We start from the raw sequence: 20729 nt of genomic DNA on the forward strand, positions 1-20729 counted from the left end.
CCGCTGGATTAAAAGTTGGATTGGACAGGGCACCGATGGACCGGGCTGTGGCTGGTGCAGGCAGTGGAGGAAGTGACCCCCCTTCGCTTCTTCTTCTTAGCCCGGGGCACTGAGCATGTGGCCTGCTGCAGAGATGCGATTTGGGGCGTAGCAAGCTACACGCCGGAGGAGTCGGACAGGGAGTCACACGACTCCCTTCTCCCATGCCTTCCACAGAGGCTGGGAGGACCAGGACCAGTGGAGGATGAGGCGGATGGATTTGAGAACCTCACCATCCCAGTGGTCAGAACGCAGTCCTCAGGGATGCAATCCAGGTGGAAATAGGAGGAGTCCTGGGGGTCGCTGGAAGAGAGATCCTTTACCAGATCCTGGAAAGACCCCAGGAACACCCTCTCCCATTCCTCCGGCGTAGGAAGACTGACAAGGCCCGCAAGGAAGTATGAGTTCAGCAGGATCTCTGGGAGAAAACCCCACCTAGCCACTGATGCCCGGGCACACTCATCCAGGGTCCGATCGCCCTGAGGAGGAAAAGGGCCGTTGCCCTTCTGTACATCGGTGGTGGTTGACTACCACCAAGTCAGGGACAAGTTGATGCCTGCTGGGTTCATTTGTGGCGGATTAGTTCTGTCATAAAACAAAGGCAAAACCCCACAATGGGGAAAACACGGTATGAACTTAAACCGGAACAGCAAGGTCAATAGGATCATAACAAAATAGACCATAACAAAACCGCACAGGACAGAGAACAAAGGGGCATTAAGTTGGGAACAAATAACGAGTGATAATTACAAAAGGAAGGTGACCGGCAGGTGACGGAGATTAAACACTAAGCGCATGATTACGGGAGACAGGAGGGCCAGGCGGGGCGAGATGACACGAGGACATGCGGCGCAAGGTGACAACAAAAGCCACGTGTCTCCATACATAACACATCAAAACCCAGAAGACGCGGTACTGTCACAACTCTGTCCAGGGAGTTAGAAAACTCATGGCAGGAAGGACAGAGTCGTGACATAGTCTAATATTCGAAAAGATGCATTTTGAGTAACGGAAGGTGACAAAATAATGGTAAATGTGTAGTTGACATCATGAATGAGTGACATTTTATTCTTTAAACAGTGTCTCGATAATTATTTATACTTCTTATTCATGCTATACTTTTATGGCTGTATATTAATTTAGAGGACAGAGTTATCATAGTTTTATTTTCAGTTTAATAATAGTTGTATTCATATTTTAAAATAACTTTTATATTTATTTTTTGTTTATAAGTTAATTTCTGTTACATTTTTATCTGTATTTTTTGTCAGTTTATTTGTTTATTTTTATGTTGCCATACAAAATGAATTTATTTAAATTTAAATTTATTTTCAAGAAATAATATTAATCCCTTAATTTAGATTATTCATGAGGCAGCATTTCTCATTTTCATTCATTGTAAGTTTTTTAAATAATATTTAGGCCAAAGATTTGTTTGTTATCAATAAACAGAAATTATTTAACAGTTTCAGTTTTTAGTAAGGCAAGGAAAGGCAAGGCAAGTTTATTTATATAGCACATTTCATACACAAGGGCAATTAAAAGTGCTTTACATAAAATGATTGACCGAAAGAAATTAGACGTATCTTTAAAATGCAAATGATTTAAGATCGAAAATACTTTAGATTTTAGGAAACAATAAAACAGCAATAAAATTGATTAAAATTGTGAGTGTATATATAAAAAGAATAAGAGCAAAATAAAAATAAATTAGAAATAGAAGTACATTTGATGTAAACCAGCAAAGTGCTCAGGTTGTGAATGCACAATTTAACAAGTTACTGTTGGTGAACGTCTGATGTCTTTTGGAAGCAGATTCCAGCTACAGGTGGCGTAATGGCTAAACGCTGACTCGCCATGTTTTAAGTGAACCCTTATTATCTCTAACTGACTTGATCCTGATGATCTGAGAAGTCAAGTTATTACAGTAATATTTGTATATTAATTATATAACTAACTAACTATATTAGTAGTAATAATGTGTATTTAAATAATCAAACATTTATAGATTAAAATAAAGGAAGCCTTGTGAAGTTAAGTCATAGGAATCAAAATATACTCTTTACTTTATAGATTCATAAATAATTTGAATCTGTCTTAATAATTTTTTATCAATAAAATGTTTATGTTGATTTTAAAAAGCATACACAAGTTCTGGTCAGCTACCAAAATCTATGTGAAAAGCAATATTTTTGATACCACTTTCATTTTGAAGAGCAAAATATTGTTTACTTGAGTTTAGGTTTGATTGTATACACCAGTGCAATAATTGTTGTTTTTGTTCTCTTATTTTGCAGACACATCTGTGTTTTTCCCACAGTTTGATGGAAACTCTTTCTTAGAGCTGCCGTCTCTTACGTCCCTGTCTCAGTCAGACACTCACTTTGCGAGTCAATCCTCTGTTGACAGCAGGACTGTGTATTTGACGATGAAAAGCAAGTCGCCTCATGGAACAATTCTCTACTGTGAGTATATGAAAGCACTGCTCTTAAAGGAACAGTCCACTATTATTAGGGACCTTTATGAAGCTTCTGTTATATAATATTATTAGACAGATCTCTGAAATACTTGTTTCTGATTGGTCAGTCGCAACATTCTAAGGTCTGTTATTCCCATATAATAACTGCTCAAACTGATAACCCTTATGTGTAATTATTTTCTACATTAACAGGCTTTGTTGTCTTTGTTCTTTTCTTGAACTCGAGGAGACAAGACCTTTATTTTAAATGTTTTTCATTGAGTGCAGACGTTTGACTAATAGAATTTACCATGGAAGCCTCTTAGATTTTTTAAAATATCCTGCTGAAGAGTTCCATAGTTTTTCAACCAATTCCAAACATATTTAATATAGACATTTTTTTAATAAATTCTTTGTTTCTATGGCTACTTGCACATGTAACATGTTCAAAGATTGAAGTGAACGTCTGGGCATATACACACAGAGTGTTTGCTAGAAAAAATAACATCAGTTTGATTTGCGAGGTAAATGATTTATCCTGACATCACACTCACAGTTCACACCTGATGTGTCTATTGAAGAGCAATCACCTCCAAGCCATGCCCGATATACTCACATTCTATTAGTGTGTATGAATGAATAATCAGCCTCTGGTTGAAACCCGCAGATTACACACACTAAATATTCCTTGAATTATGGGGCTGTGAATAAAACCGTAAGTCAAAGTGCTAAATTAAAAACGCTGGACCGACTACCTCTTTATCCAATAATGAAGTCGTCTCTCAGGACATGTTAATGACATAGCAAATGTCTGCCTGTGAAATCAATCAGAGCAGATGAGGAGATGTGCTGGAGACCGCATTTAAAGTTATGATGGCTCATCCCATTAGCTAATTGCCAAACGCTGTCGAATGATGCTTTTCAATTAGTATGTTCTAAACAAATATGCTCTCCTGGGTCAAGCAAACTCGAAATAAATTAGTATTTGGTGATTTCACATGTAACTGAATGAATTATATAAAATATATAGTTATATTATATAATATATTGTGTTTCAAAGGAAATGGAAATGGAAACAAACATGATCAAATGCTGTGTTATCAAAGCTGAAAAGCATATTGCCTTTTATTTGCTAGATATTTACAAAACCCAGTGAGAAACATAAAGTGTGATTTATGGACAAAATAAAATACATTACAATGCATTACATTACATTATATAACATAATTTGCACATGTAAAATCCCCAAATACTCATATATTTTGAGTTATATGATGTAATTAATTTAACATGATATTGTTCTTTTGTTTAAAAAAAAACAATCTCTTATTGAACAAGTACTAAGTCATTTAACGAATTGTCCTCCTTACAGTAACTCAATCCACAGGTGTAAGCTTATAATAATGATTAAATATTATTATAATAATGAAGTTGAACAATCGGGTTGGTTGCGATGTAACAGGAAATCTTAGTTCAACTTCATTTCAGCCCACGCTGAATTTAAAAATTAAGTACAGTAACTTGCAATTTTATATTTCAAAGAGAGTTGGCAATTTAGAGCCCAAAGTTATAGACTGCAAAAATAAATAAATACAAATAAATAAATAATAAAATTGTAAGTATAAAGTACTTTGTTGAGAAATCTTTGTTGTGTCTGAGATGAAATCTTTATTTTTTGATCAGTTTAAAAGCACTACATAGTGTTTCTTGTGGTCAGGCTCTAAACTCACGATTGCTTGCTGGCTGTGAGACAGTTCAGGTTATCAGATCTGAATATTGTGCTCTCTTTCACTATTTTTCTTAATTTGTTATTGAGGGTAAATCAGTGAGTGTCAAATTAGCAAAAATTTACCCAGGCCAGGAGATATTCAGAATTGTAATAATTTGTTCCAATTATGCAGATGCAGTCGCTGTGTATATTTCTACAGGCACACATTTTCTTTTGCTCATGCCTCGGCACAGTTGTAAAACATTTGTCACTGTTTGCTTGGAAGGTGTGAACAACTTTTCAGTTTTCGAGATTCAGCCATGGTCACATTTGTATTTAACATTGTTTAAAGTTTTCCCAAGCTTAGTTCAATCGAATATAATGGTCCACATTACACACAACAACAGTCCCCGCAATCCTCTGACATTTAAATAAGCTGATAGAAGATGACTCATGTCTATAGATTGTAGAGACTAAAGCCAGCGGGGCTGGGCGGACTGTCATCTTTGAATAAGATCGCTCTTGATGTCAAGTTTGAAAATTCATTTCACTTCCACCCCGTCAGATTAGCTGTGCATATGCTGCTCACCTGACATGGTCAATCGAATGGTGTTTATCTCATCTCTCTACCTGTCAGAGCGCTCATGAAATCCCCTTTCTAGATTAGCTATGTAAAAAACAAAAACAAATAAAATAACGGGAAGAAAGCATCAGGGTTCACTTTCTCATCCGGCTTGTGTCAGATTCATCAATTCAGGCGGGGTAAACTGACTGATTTCATTAGAATGCTCTCTAAACCTGACTTGAACTTGATTAGTAACTTCTGTATTGTTCTGTTGTTTGTGAACTTTTGATCAATAACATTTTTATTCAAGATCCAGATTGAAATAAAATTCATTTTTTTTATTTATTGAATAGAATTAATATTTTTTTTGATAAATATTTAAAGGGATAATTCACCCAAATGGAACAAAGTACCCATTGACTTTTATTGTATGGACACAAAACCTATGCAAGTCAATGGGTACCGCTGTTATTCAGTTAACAACATTCTTCAAAATAGCTTCTTTTGTGTTCTGCAGGAGAAAAAAGTCATACAGGTTTGAAAAATGACAAGAGAGTGAGGAAATGACGATAGTATTTACTGTGAACTATCACTTAAAGATGTTAAATGCATGTTGACATTTAAAACATACCATATACTGAGAAATTCTGAATGTCTTGTTTAATCTACTTTTTGTGTAAAATGTTTCGCGAATAATTCATTTAGCTTACATTTTTTAAAATAAAGGTTCTTTGTCAGGTTTTATGGTTCCATAAAGAACCTTAAATATCCACAGAACCTTTCTGTTGCACAAAGTGCTGTTCAAAGTAAAGAAATTTTTTACAAACCGTAAAAAGGTAAGAAATTATTGTTTTAAGAAGGAACCAAAAACTGTTCACAATTTTAACAAGAATTTCAATTGTAGTGTGAGACATTCGGACACAGCATGTCTATAAAACTGAAAGAAAATGAAATTACAAAACACCTCGGGTGTTTGACTGATTATGAAATACCCCAAACAACCAAAAAATAAAAGCATTTCCATTATTCTTCTTTGCATGTCCCTAAATGAATCTCCCGAGGCCCCGTGTTTTTATGCATGTTGATTATATAGCACTCAGATCAGGTGTGCTTCAGCTCTCAGTCAGCGTGCAGAAGACTCCGTGTGCCTTTAATCTTGATATGTACTGTTCCTCGAAACCAATACAAGCTCTCCCGGGGTCTGAGCCGCAGCGACAAACAGACAAATTCTAGAGATCAAAGAAAGTTAATCAGAAGACAAGCCAAAGGCATGCATCAGAATGCAGGAGATCGCTCAAAATTACACCTGCATCTCATCCGCCCCAAACAAACCTTCCCCCAAGCGCCGCGTCAGACTCCCGATGGTTTTCGCTCATCAGATGAGTAGAGAGTGAACAAAACAGGTGACAGGTTCTGACAAAAGGGCGTATGCTCGGTTAGACCCATACTGGGTAACAGGACCACTGGGACATAAAGTAATTTGTCATTCCTTAAAGCCCCCATTCCCTTGAAAGAGAGAGAATGGAGAAGAAATGATGGCTGGAGATGATGCAGTGCATCTGCAGTCGCTGGAGTTGTTGCCAAATATGTTACACAGCAACACACAGACTCAACAGGGGACAGGAATGTTGTGTGGCAACTCAAGCTCAAAATGGAAGAAACTATACAGGTGTTGATTTAGTTCGCAGTTAATAAAATATTGTAGACAATTACTAGTGCGTAAAGGGATAGATGTATACTCCGTACAGTCAGGTGCTCGTTTCTTTAGCTTTTAGCCATCAAATCTTTTATGCTCCACAAATATAATAATTACAAATTAAGTCCTCCATGTCAGTGTTTAAAAAGTCAAGCACTGCATTAGCTTTTTTTCACTTGGATTAATGTGAAAAATGTGTAGTGGTATCAAACACCGTACTACTTTGGCCTATAAGAATCGAGTATTCCCGACAGATTTGTGAAAATGATTCTGAATTATTTGCTAAATGAATCAGTCCTGTATGAGAATTTGAGGAAAGTTGAGTCAAATGGCGTGAATACGTGTTTTTCTGTGTCTTTGGTGTGTTAAGTTGCCCACAAATGTATTTGACATGTAAAATTGCAAAAATTAACGTTTGGCAACAAAATATGCATTCTATCTAAAACCAAATGTTTACCCAGACCAGCCTCAAACGCTTGGTGTAACCACACCCCCACAAATTTACGTCAATTCATGGTATGATTTGACAAAGACCGTCCAAATGTATACGCAAGTAAGGTGGGCATACCTGTCAGCACAATTGCTTTGGAACCTGATTCAAATTATGGTAAGAGGCGTCACATTTCTGTCACACGCTTGAAGTATTCCACCAATTACTACGCACTGGTAAACTGGCCAATCATAGCACACCTCCTTTGAAAAAAAACGTTTTACAGAGGCGGGCAAAGAGTAGATACAAACATGCAGGGTATGTGAAAAATACACATTTTTTAACCTTTAATCGTGTATACACTTTGCATTATATCTAAAATAAACAATAACATTTGTTTCAATATTAAATATTCAATATTCTGTCATATGACCCCTTTAAATAGTCCTAATTTAGAATAGAATAGTACAATATTGCTCTGTTTATTGTTGCAAACTGTTTATTAAAATGAAAATACACTCTAGAAATCCCAACTAGGGGTGTCAATATAGTATTGTCAATAACCGTGATATAAACCATTATTATTGATATTGTGTTACTTGTACACATTATCATTTTTGTAATTCAGCAAGCTTACATTTTGCCACAATGCTACAAACTCTCAATCTCTAATTCCTACACTCGAATTTGTGTTTTGTTGGCCCACAAATAACTGAAATCTGAAGTGGAACAATATTTCTTTGTTAAAGAAATTTAAATAGGTATTGTGATAACACTGTTGCATGAATTGTTTTGCCCTCAATTACTGTAAAGTGAAAACATAACATCATGACAGCCTTAATCCCATCGATATTTTCTCTGTATTGTTTTTATTAGTTGTGTTAAGGACTTAAAAAATATATTTTGACATATTTCATTTTTTTGTTAACTTCCTTGGTGGGGCTCAGTCTTAACCTGGCTTTACAGTGTATACAATCAAATACCATATTTTTTTTACATGAACAAGAAGAAATGTGCACAAAACAAAGAAACAAACTTGTCTAGTATTTACAGTATACCAAAATTGTATCGGCGTATTAAAATATATCAAATGATACAAAAAAATTAAAGTCACTGATCAGATCACCTAACATCAAGTGTACAGTTATTTCCAACAATTGAAGATGTTCACTTATATGCTTGAAACAGTTCATGGGATGAGACCACATAACAAGGTGTTAGACAGATGTTGGAGATGCTTGAAGTGCACAGCCTCATTTTTCAGGGCATGTGAAATCCCCCCGCAAAGACAAAATAACACAAAACAAACACCTCCTGCTTTGCTAAACTGAAAAAGCGATACATGCAAGCTGTTCATATACACTGATGTCATTATGATGTATATTTTATTTTGTGTTTTTGACTTATGTTCTCTTGTAATGAGAAATAGAATGTAGTCCAAATAAAAAACATTATATGAAAAGAATAAATCAATAACTGCATATTTTACTATGAATTAAAGCCCCACACCATGTAAGACAGTAAGGATGATTGTCATTTATCTGCCTAATATAGAACCTCGAGAGATCCTTTTAGTTTAAATTTGATGCGTGCTACTGAAATCCATTTCAAAGAAATTTATATTTTATTTCATATTAGTATTTAATGGGCTCATACGTGTCCTTAAATTTCGGTGCCTTTGTCAAAGGCAGAGATTCATTATAACTGAAACAGGTTTTTGGCCACACGTGAAACGTCATCTCTAAATCTTATTATGGTTAGCCCAGACTGAGTCAAATCTTCCTCATCTCTTTATATCGCCTCTACCTTTTCAGCCCGGGAGCAGAATTTGGAAGACCGTTTCCTCCATGTGTTTCTTCAGAATGGAAGAGCGGTTGCCAGATTGGGCTGCAGTGCTGGTCATGTTTTGAGTGCTGTTGCTCATCAAGACATGATGAATGACAGCTTTATGCCGGTTACAGTGAGGTGAGAATCATTTTTCCTTTTAAAATGTTGTTTTACTTCTGCATTTAAACCCTTAGCTTTAAACTTTTGTTATAATGAATTAAAAATCAAGGCATAACTCACAGTGTTCAGTTAAGCAAGACCAGAGTAAAACCAAATCTACACATCAAAATCATTTGCAAAGTACTAATTACATTTGAAGGTCACCTTGGAAGTCAATTCCATTATGTAAATGGGAAAATGGCATATAAGTATTTTTGACATGCAACATACAACGGATATAAATGTTTTAAAAAACCTTTCACTTAAAGGTCTCATGAACTGGCCTTGTTTATTGTTTTATACTGTTGTATGAGGTCTAGTTATGACGTTCGCGTGATTTTTACATTCAAAAACATCATAATCAAGAAGTAATAGACTATTTTCTCGTGATGCGTTCGCACGGCATGATTTTAATTAAATTTACTGACTTATATCCCAGATGTCATGGCAAGGCTTTGTGTGTAGTCTGTATAGCCTATAGTTGTATTGCGTTTAATGATATATGACCGTACCTGTCAGCATTTGAGACCAGTGCTCCCGAACCGGACAAAAGATCCCCCCGATCGCTGATCTCAAATGTTACGAGATTATTTATGATAAATGAACAAACAGGAGACTCCCGGTAACTTATGGATGTCATCCAGCATCCATAATAATATCAAAACACTTTAAGCAGCCTCCATTATTCGCAAGCGGTGTATAAAACCTTGAAAAGTTATATATGAGCCCACCAAAAATCACAAAGATGGCGATTCGCACGGGATTAATATTACAAACAACCTCTGCAATTAATACAAATGACTAGAGGTCCCCAGGTAAAACTAATATTGTGCGAATAGAGCTCAGGACACATCAAGCGATCTCTATCAAAGCTTAGTGACGCATAGTACAAAAATGTTTTACTCACACAAGATTACTGTGCCATTCCTATTGGATCCAGATCGGCTAGTTCTGCGTGTTTTGATAAACATATCTCTGTAGCTCACATGTATGGTATGTGATATGTCATGGGAATGACATTAAAGCTGAGTTTGAATGAGTTCTTTGTCATTTTCATGATGACTAATTAGCTTCTATCTCTGCTATTGCAGCTATGAGATTTCCCTCATAACATAAATAAATAAAGCCAAATAACATTCTCTTGACTTCAGTTTGAGAGGGTAATTTCTCTTTCATGAACCAGTGAGTAATTTTGTTATTAAAATAAAATGAACACCGTGTGTATTGGCAACCCTCATTTTTGACAGATGACCATGCTTGTACTGTACATATTTAGATGGAATTCATAAGACCTTTAAAATGCATCATGTTTTGTTATTGTTATCTCTGTGATGCGATATTGAATTATCCATTTTTTTTTAAATTCAACCGTTTATAAACCTTAAAACAACCTAAAGTGTTTAATTCTTAATTGCTTCCATTTATTCAAATAGATTTTAGCTCACCCCTGGCATAATATTTAGCATGTATGTAATTTTATTACTTCTTGGCTGTAAGGCTGTTTTGCTGAGGCAGCAGAGCTCGGCCGTTAGTGTGCTGTTTTCACTTGTATATTTGATGGGTCTTGTGAACAGCTTTTCTCCCATAGGGGATGCGTTTGGATGCCAAGTGCTTCTAACTTAACAATCCGACAGCCTGTATCAGTTGTCTCTAGATATTCCTTCTGTCTTGTTTGACTCAGTGGTCTCATCTCTAAGGATTTGGAGAAGGTTCCAGTCCTTCTGTCACTTTCCACTGTCTGAGAAAATACTCCGGTTGATGGGATGGAGATATTGTCGGATGTGCCATCTGCACTCCACCGAGTGTCTGCTTTCCTGTGGCGTTCACTGTGTTCCACAAATTAAGTTATCTTTTTGAAGTTAATATATCAATTTCTAATAATATTTTGGATGAAGATGTTCTGAGATACTTTAAAATCTTCTGTGTGATTCAAGTTTGAGTTGACTGAAAGAAATAGTAATTGAAAAACTCACTATTTAGTCCAGAACCTTTTCTGTGTTTGCTGTTGTCACAGCTCTCAGATCTGAAGATATCAAGTTTACACACTGGATATATTACAAGGATGTTTGAGTTTGTTTCATTTATATTATGCATTTGGCACTTGTTCAATAAAAACATCTTAAATGCACTGTAAAAGGAGTGACGGTGTATTTAAACTGTACTTTTTATCATACCTGATATAGTTTGAATAGTCAGAAAGCATAGTATTAAAAGTGTTCAAATCAAGGATACAACTATACATATACTTGTACTGTTTATGCTACTGTATATAAACTGTACTGAAAAATAGCAAAGCATAATGATGATAGAATACATAGAACAAATAATAAGGATATAGCATATTAAAGTGGATGCAACACACGCGGTTTCTGCCAATCTCATATTAATCTTGAGTACCTATAGAGAAGTATTGCATAATTCGTATCTTTGAAGAGTCTTTAGACAGATACAGCAGTATTTCCAAAAACAGGCGACCTCCTGAACGGGTGAATGCACCTCCTGAACTCCTGAATGCATGTACGCACAGATTGCCAACAAAACACAGACATATGACTCAGTTTCACTTACCGCGTGCAGTTCTTGACCGGCACCTTTTAGCGCTGGGTCCGTTGCTTCATCTGTCAGTCCAGCGTTGTATCCACCATTTATTTAACATTCCTCCACGAAATGCAGTGAATAAACAAACACAGCTGAATTGGCAAACGAATGAGCACATTGATGGGTGTGCTCTTTCTCCCACTTTCCACGGTTGACCCGTGGGCGGGTTCCTTCATCTCGCTCTCACGGGTTGACGCGTGGGCTTGCTTTTCTGGGAGAATTGTCCAATAAGGGATAAAGAGTACAGAAATACTACATCATACGTCCAACTCTTTTTGAGAATTCAGCATGAGAACCCATGAGAAGCCAGCACGTTTAATATTGTTAAGAATTAAGAATGAATGAAACACTCTGGCACCCCCCCCTTTAAATAACATCACATCTGACGTCTTCTTCCAACAACTCCAGGTGATGTCAACATAACTCGGAGGTGGAAGCTTTGCAACTGAGCAGGTTATTTAAGTGGCACATGTAAAGTCCTCATGTACTGTACATACAGTATATGAACACCTAGCAATGTGGATGTAGCACCATTAGCAACATATAAGGTTTACCATGTGAATTTTATACCTTCATCTCTAGGTAGATCTGATTTTAATAGATTGTATGCACCCTGTCCCTGACCCTCATTACACTGACATGTGATGAAGGCTCTGAGCTACCTTTTCTGGTTGGAATAAACTTGACATTGTCAATATCAATAATTCTGCCTCTTGATTTAAAGGTCGTCCCACTCTGGGTCTGCAGAAGCCGTGAAGATCTGATGAGATCAGGCCTTGCGTGGTTCAGCATCAAGGTCAGCCAAGTGGCACTTAAGCAGAATTTTAATGCTCCTGGAAAGAGCAAATAACCTTTCATAAGACAAGAGTGTCAGAACAGCTATTTAAAATCTTGGAAATTAATTTTTCATTTATTTATTTTTATTTACCATATATGAATTGGCACTTTTGTGTTAAGAGATTTGCTGTGTATGGTTGCATGCATGTGCATTTCATGTGTACTGTATGGAAAATGAATGGCAAAGGTAAAATCGCCTGCTCCCACGAGATTTGCCCGATCCCAATGCAGTCCTCTAGCCAGGGCCGCTGCCAGGAATTTTGGGCCCCATGACAAAAATCTAATTGGGCCCCCTGTCCCAACTGTCCCATCAAAAGCTTTACATAACTCTAATTAAAGGGTTGCAACTGTCTTGCTTCTTGTAGTTCAATACTAGTACTAGCACAATATTAACTGCTGGTAATTTGTACATGCATGCAAGTCTAGTATGCAGTTCACTATTTGAAGCAAGATTAAAAGCAACCATAAAAAATGTGCTGAAGGCCATCTTTTACAGTCTCAATGTATTTTTATTGTAGAATTTGACTAAATGGAAAATTCTCTTCACAAAATGATTATTTATTATTATTATTATAATTTTTAAAGAAAGATAAAAAAAACGATTACTTTTGATTACTTTTCAATCAAAATAAATCAACATCATCCTCTCAAAACAATTACAACAGCAAATCTTCTTAGCTGCACATATATTAATATGAATATCTTGCTAAACGTTTTCCTGCATAGGTTAAATGGTGATTAAATGTAGGCTAACACTATTCTGTAGCTAGCTAACTTATTTCACTACGGACAGTAAGCCAACAGGTTAATACCACTCAAAGACTATAGGCTACGCACCTTTCTTGGTGAAAAACTGGGTTACAGTTTGACACCCTTTCCCTTGTTTTTCCTCTCTCTCTTTTCTCTCTTTCCCTTTTCAAAAACCAGATTTTGATTTAACGTTACTAGGCAACATTGTGGTCACTGTAGCTCTGGCGCATCTACTGACTGCAACTAAACATAGTCACTGATACCCGCTTTACACCAGCAGGAACCAGGTGCTTGTTCAGAGCCATTGCTAAAGCCAGTTCTTAGTTGGTTTGACTGGTGAGCCCTTTAAGAACCGGTTGATTTTCCACACGCTAGAAAGCCAATATAGAGCCAGGTGTTACGTCACTGAATATGTCTCCTTTTTCACAGCAACGCTAGCGTGAAAGCGGCAAACACAAACATACCGGCACAACGGCATGAACAATGACGAACGTTGCGTTGCTTATGATGTTGGCTTTGTGAACTAACATCGGAATCCAAACATGGCGAATCCAACGTGTTCGAGCAGCTCGCTGTAACTTGTATAGACAGAGATTTCAAGCGATTTGCGCAAAGGCAGGATCAAACCATTTTATGTATATACAGGGGTCCGTCAATATGGATGTTTACATTTTGGTCAATGGGGATTTTTAACTTTTACTGCCCAAAAACAAAGAGATCATTAATTTTATTATTATATAAATATATATACTGAATAATTTTATATTAGTTTTTACCTACTTTTGGGGCCCCTGTCAGTCATGGGCCCTTGGAATTGTCCTAACTTTTCTCCCCTATACTGCGCCCATGCCTCTAGCTTATACTATATCCTAAAGCACCTGTGTTTAGCATGCTTTTAAGCATGGCTGTTTTAATATGTCTTGCAATTACCCAACACTTCACACAATAAAAAAAAAACATTATCCCCACTTCAAACTAGCCATCAAAAACAAACGCTTTCAGGCACTTATGGAGATTATAGCATATTTACTGAAGTCTAGTGTTTTATGATGTAGAGACCATATTTCCTGGTGATTTACTTTATCACAGTGTTTATTTTTTTATGGTGCTGTTGTACTGTTGTGCCCTTTAACATTACTGCTACATGGCACACGACTCTGTGTGACACTGTGCAATTGTGACAAGCAAATGTCCCCTTAGGGATCAATACATTTCTATCTCATCTGATGTTACTCATCTCACATAAATTCAGATCAAGTGACAAGTGGATGGGCCAGCGTACCATCGCCGCATCGCTCCAAGAAAGGAAGCAGAGAAACCTTAAGTCCAAACTTTTTGATCTCTCTTCCCAAACTGCTGAACTAGATCGCAGACATCAAAGAACGCCTCTGAGTTTTAAAGAAGACTCGAGCTCATACCTCGTTCTCTTCTCTCCCATTTCGGGGGAATAATGTGCGGTTGTGAATGTTTGATGTATTCAATTCACTTGAAGAACAATCTTTTATTCATACGTTGATCTTATTAATTCATAGTTTGTGAACGCAGTTTGACTGCGCCTGAGCAGTCCAGTATTTCTCTTTCCGTTTGCATACTAGACCGGCTTTCTTGGGCATTTTATGTCTTGTAAGATGTAGATATGGCCGCTGCAGTAAATATGACAGTTGGCTTTTATCGAACACATGGTTTTCGCAGTCGACATGGTCAGAACACATGTAAGGTTATTTCTTTAATGTAATAAATCCTTATTTATGTACTGCCGGAGTCTTGTCAGTGTTGAGTTGGTGTTAACCTGATTTAATACCAGACAGGTTAAACTAGGTTAAAGACCTGAGGGTGGTGGTGTATTGTTTAGCCTCCAAGTCTGGTGTCGGTATCATGTCTGTATGTATCTGCATATATTGTCATGCCTTCACCGGCTTTGCTCCAAGCGTACTGTGTGTGTGTGTGTGTGTGTGTGTGTGTGTGTGGGGGTGCTGTGTGTGTGGACATACATGTGACTCATTTCGATTCCCATGAAGGCAAAGGTCAACAAGCGTGGGACACTGCATTACAAAGCATCGCTTTCCATCCTTTATTACACGTGAACTTTCTGCTCCCTTGCAGATATTATTATTTAAATGTATGCCATTTATTTCTGGGGAACCACTGCTGTTTTTTCTCAGCAGAGGGGAAGCATTTTTAATGCGACAGCTCTGCGGATCGATGCTTTTGATCTACAGATATTTTTGCCTCGGTTGTATTTAATTCACAGCAGCCGCAGTTTTGGTTATTTGTGTTCTGTCCAACATTTGTTGAATTTGGTGCATATTTTTAAAGCCATATTCCATTTAACGGTCCAGTGTGTGATTTTTTTTTTTTGAAGGATCTATTGACAGAAATTCAGTATGATTTATAAAACTATGTCTTCATAGATGTATAAAGACCTAACATAATAAAGCATTATGTTTTTATTGCCTTACAATGAGCTGTTTCTATCTACATACACCGCGGGTGCCCTGACATGGAATTCATCATGTTGTTCCTACAGTAGCCCAAAACGGACAAACTTCTCTACAAAGTGTTTTTCGTAAATAAGTTATCTCCTTCGCCAAAGAAGTAGAAATGTGATGAAATCTTTGTCCTTAGAGCCTTGAAAGGGAAGGGTGGAGTGAGCCATTGGTTGCAATTCACAACCTTACCTCTAGATGTCACTAAAATCTCCACATTACTCCTTTAAAGACCCCATGAAATGGCTCAATGCAGGTTTTTTATCAATGTACTAATTATTGAAGGTTTATTGGTTTATTAAAAAAAATACATATATTAAAATTAAAAGAAAATTATATTACAAACAAAATTAAATTATATTACTGCAATGGACCTTAGTTGCTACTTTCAAGTCATTTCCAGGTGATATCTCCACCTCATCTCTACGACCATTTGTTTGACCAAAATCTGCAGTGAAAGAACCATTTTGTTGTCAATTGCCCCAAAAGACAAAGACTTTAAGGGATAGTTCACCCAAAAATGAAAATTCTGTCATCATTTGCTCACTATCTTGTCAATTCAAACTCTTATGACTGTTTTCTGCAGAACACAAAAGAAGATATTTCGAAGAATGTTGGTAACCGAACAATGGTGGTTGACAACCATTGACTTGCATTAGTTTTTATTCCATAAAATAGAAGTTAATGGGTACCGCCGGCTTTCAGTCGGGTCACCTATCCCTTTAAAATTGGAATTCACTACTTGAAATCCCCTACAAACTCTAATAAGATTTCTATTGGGTTAAAGAGTATTGGCTGCTTTAAAAAACTAAATAAAACAAAGGTGAGGAATTCAATATGCCCGATTACACATTCAATATGAAGTACATCAACTAAATAAAAAAATCTGTGCTTGTTGTAGGATTTCACGAGGTCATTAATCAGACAAAATAGTCTTATTACTCCAGAAATACCTCATCTGGAGGAGCATATCAAAGCCGTAGGGCGCATATCTAATTTGGGTCTGAAAGATCAGCTGGATACATGACTTAGAACACAGGCTGAACCCGCCAGAAAATGCCATGACACTTCAATGCAAAAATGTCAGTGCAGCTTCTTGAGCGAGTCTGAGGGTCTGCGTCTGTCTTTGTCTCTGGGGAAAGTGATCAAGGGAATCGGCATGATCTGCCAACAGCCCTAACATAGAATTTGACACGTTGATGCGGCTTCATCAGGAGTGCGTGTGGGATCAGAGCTATTCAATCCAACATCATAAATTGCTATGATGACTCAGTGGGTGTGAAATTTTGACATGCAAATGATCAATAAGTGCGACCTGGTGACAGAATTGTAGATCTGTCTGTTATTACTGGACGCAGGGATGTATGTTTATCAATGTACCATGTTTTTGTTTTATGTTTTGTGTGCCAGATTGTTGGCCATCAGATTGTCGCTTGTTATTTTAGCTGCTCCTGTTGGATTCGCAGTGTAGTATGAAGTGAAAATCCTCTCTAATTTCTGGCTTTGTTTTCACATCCAGCAATAAAGAACCAGCTGTGTGTGTGTGTGTGTATGTGTGCATCTGTGTGTGTCTGCCGAGCCGCAGGTTCGTGATGTTTTACTGCCATCTGTTGCCAGCACTTTATACATGTTTTGAAGTTTCAGCCAATCGTGGTTCTGCAAGCCTCTGTATCTCCCAGCATCCAGTCTAGTGAAGTATGGTATGAACTGCAATTATTTTGAGTTCTTAGATTTCAAAAGGGTTGAACACAGAACGTGTGTGTGCTGGTATGTACACGTTTCCAAAATCACCTCCACACACAGTGGAGGCAAAACATTTTAGACTAATAAAAGGCTATGATACAAAAGAAGCATCTAGTTTTATTAAACAGATTATTTGGGAAAGATGTGGTGTAATTTAAGAGATAGTTCACCTAAAAATGAAAATTCTGTCATCACGTCGTTTAAAACCTCTATTATTAAACCTTTATTATTTTATTGCTTCTATGGAACACGAAGATATTTTGAGAAATGTCTGAGTATATTTATACCTACACAGATTTGGAATCACGTGATCTATCCCTTTAAGAGATTATACTTGATGTCTGCTGGCTGATCCATAGACTTATATTGAAGCAGGGCCCTGAACCAAGTTTAGAAATCTAAATATCACAGTGTTCAGTGAATGAAATTTAGCGGCATTTAGAGGTGAGATTGGGAATTGCAACCAATGGCTCACTCCACCCCACCTCCCTCCGTACTACTGTGGCTGACACAGGACAAAGATGTTGTCATGTTTTCGCTTCTTTGTCAAGAGGAGATCATGTATTTATGAAGAACACTCTTAAGGGCTACTGTGGAAACAACATGGCGAATTCCATGTAGGCTAAGGGGACCAGCGGTGTATGTTGATAGAATTAGCTAATTCTAAGCTAATAAAAACATAACGCTTCATTATATGAGGTCTTTATACACCTCTGAAGACATAGTTATGTATATTTTATTGCATTTCTGTCAATAGATCCTCCAACAAATGACACACTGGTCTTTTAAATGGCCCAATAAGCAAGTCTGTAACAACCACTCAACACAACCACCTGACCACATGCCAACACACTGGCTAGTGCAGAAAAGGCAATAAGCACTTATATTATCTTTGAAGAGCCACCTACATTGTGGGGACCAGAGGCCCATACACCAACGTGTGTTGGGCATATTTCTACATGCAATATTCTCTTTTTTGAAATTGAAATTGTCCTTTAATGTAAATGGAAGATAAGAATACAGCTCTTACATGAGTGAATTGTCCTTTCTCTCTCTGTAAATAGCCAGTGTTGTGCTCATTCATGTTCCCTGAGGACCATATCCTTGTGCCCACACAAGCTCATCAAAAGGATGTCACCAAGCGCCCAGTTAGATCACAGTGCTGTCATCACAAACACGCTCAGCCGTACTGCAGACATTACACTGCTGTGCTATATGGTCCCTCAGATCTATTTAATACAAGACTGAAGAGGTTAGTTTGTACCACAGTAGGAAAAAATGACAGTGGTAGTCAAAGGTGCCCTGGAACTCTTTGCTTTCCTACACTCTTCAACATGTTTGTGTTTAACAGAACAAAGAAATTTATAAAGCAATTTTTATGGTACACTCTCAAAAAAGGGTGATTCAAAAGGTTCTTTGATGCCGTAGAAGAATCTTTTAACAGACCTTTAACATATAAAGAACCTTTCTGTTGCACAAATAGTTATTTGTGGCAAAAAAGTTCTTCAGATTATAAAAAGGTAAAAAAGAAATGTTTCTTTAAACCAGTTGTTCTGATGGATCCAGGGTTCCACAGATTTTTTTGACATTAAATGAAATATAGAAATTTATCATGAACACTATCCAATCAAACATCAGAAAAATAAGACCACCAACCAAAGGTATTGATGTTCCATCATTGTATAACAGAATTTGTTTTAGGTTTAATTAAAATTCTAAGTTTAAGATTATACGTTTTTGATTGGGGAGGCCGCAAACTGTGCCGCAAACTGTGCCTTACAATGAAAAAGTTTGAGAACCACTGCAAGTTTTTTTGTGGAACCAAAAATGGTTCTTCTATGGCATCGCTATGAAGAACCTTTTAAGCACCTTTAAATGTATACATATTTGAGACAACTTGAGGGTGACTAAATGAAGGCATAATTTTCATTTTCAGGTGAACTTTTCCTCTAAGTTTCCTCATTCAACAAAATGACATCACCCTTAAGCTCCAACGAACTTCAAACCATCTAGCGACACCAAAGAAACTTGCGTTTACCACTAACGCTCAATTCACTTTCATTAAAAGACGCAATGATCCAGATTAAAGTCCCTATAAATGCAAACAGCTGTCCAATGCACCTAAAGTGATTATCATGGCATGATTAAAATAATTAGTACCTCATAACATCCCAGAGCCTGGACTAATATCAGGATATAAGAGTCGTCGCAGGAGTCCGGACGAACAATCGAATCAGCTCGCGTCCTTATGCTCGCCATTCATTGGCAATACCGGTTCGGCACCGGGCTGTCAGTCATGTTGAATTTTCCACTCGCAGGCCCAATGGTGGCATTAATTTGTCAATCTGTATGCAGAGCGACTCTCTATAACTTCCCCAGTGTGGTAATTAGTGCTACCTGAAGTTGGAGGGCTTTGATTGCCTTTAGGGAGGTGTCCCGCAAGGCCGCTTCACATTAGCATGAGGCCAATCGCCTTGATTGCTCGCATCTGGTCATTAAAGGAGAGGGAATATTTCCCCCTTTGCCCTGGACCCAACACGGCCTGAAATCAAAAGTCGGTGCTGGAATAATCAAGGCTCAAGTTGTGCTTGAAGGAGATGAATGAATGTCAAGGATATCAATGCTTTTTGTTTACGTATTCTTTACTAAATTAACCATGATTAGGCTATAGTAAACATCTTTTTTTTGTTTTTTATTGTAAAGTCATATTTACCTCATATTAATTATAGTCTATCTAATAGTTTAGCCAGGATTTTTGCACTTAAAGGAACAGTTTTACCCCAACATTTTAATTCTGTTGTCATGTAAAATGAATTTACTGACCCTCAAGTTTGTATATATATTTTTTTTTCTGGTGAAAACAGAGGAAGGTATTTGGAAGAATGTAACCAAATGGGTTTGTAACCAAACAGTATTTGGTCATCATAATAAAGCCATGATTATTTTATCAAAAGGGTCCCAGTTACATGTTGTGTTCCACAATGATGGTAATGGATTTACTATAGTGTCATTTTTGTCAATGTACAACATTGTAAAAAAATGTCGCCTTTAATTTTCAAGTACAATCAACTTGGCTTTACAAGTCAACTTACTATTTTAGGTTTTGGCCTGTATTCAGTTGAAATTAAGTTGATACTTACTTAATACTGAAAATAAATAGTTGCAATTGCTTAACTTATTTTAACATGTTAAAGAAATATAAAAAAGCTGAAATGACTTGTAAACCCAAGTTGATTTTACTTAAAAAGTTAAGGCAGTGTAATTCAAATGAGCAGAGATAACCAAGTTTGTAATTAAATTATGCTTATTTCTCCCCCTTAATGAATTTGAAAATGAAAACATACTGTATCCTATTTATGAATGTTCTTTTTAACTGCACATTTTTCTGACACACAAACTTCAGATTCAAATGTGCCTTGAAGCTTTCTCTCCT

General features: G+C 36.9%; 1 protein-coding gene across 1 annotated transcript in view; it reads left to right on the forward strand.

Annotated features, from left to right (window-relative positions):
- The window catches only part of eys (eyes shut homolog), a 172723-nt gene that overhangs the window by 132325 nt on the left and 19669 nt on the right, over window positions 1-20729 (forward strand). Inside the window, exons 35-36 of the mRNA XM_056760459.1 lie at window positions 2337-2504; window positions 8711-8861. Coding sequence (XP_056616437.1) covers window positions 2337-2504; window positions 8711-8861 — 319 coding nt within the window. The remainder of the gene's footprint in view (window positions 1-2336; window positions 2505-8710; window positions 8862-20729) is intronic.

The sequence above is a fragment of the Triplophysa dalaica genome, chromosome 11 (genome assembly GCF_015846415.1).
Source record: "Triplophysa dalaica isolate WHDGS20190420 chromosome 11, ASM1584641v1, whole genome shotgun sequence".
NCBI lineage: Eukaryota > Metazoa > Chordata > Actinopteri > Cypriniformes > Nemacheilidae > Triplophysa > Triplophysa dalaica.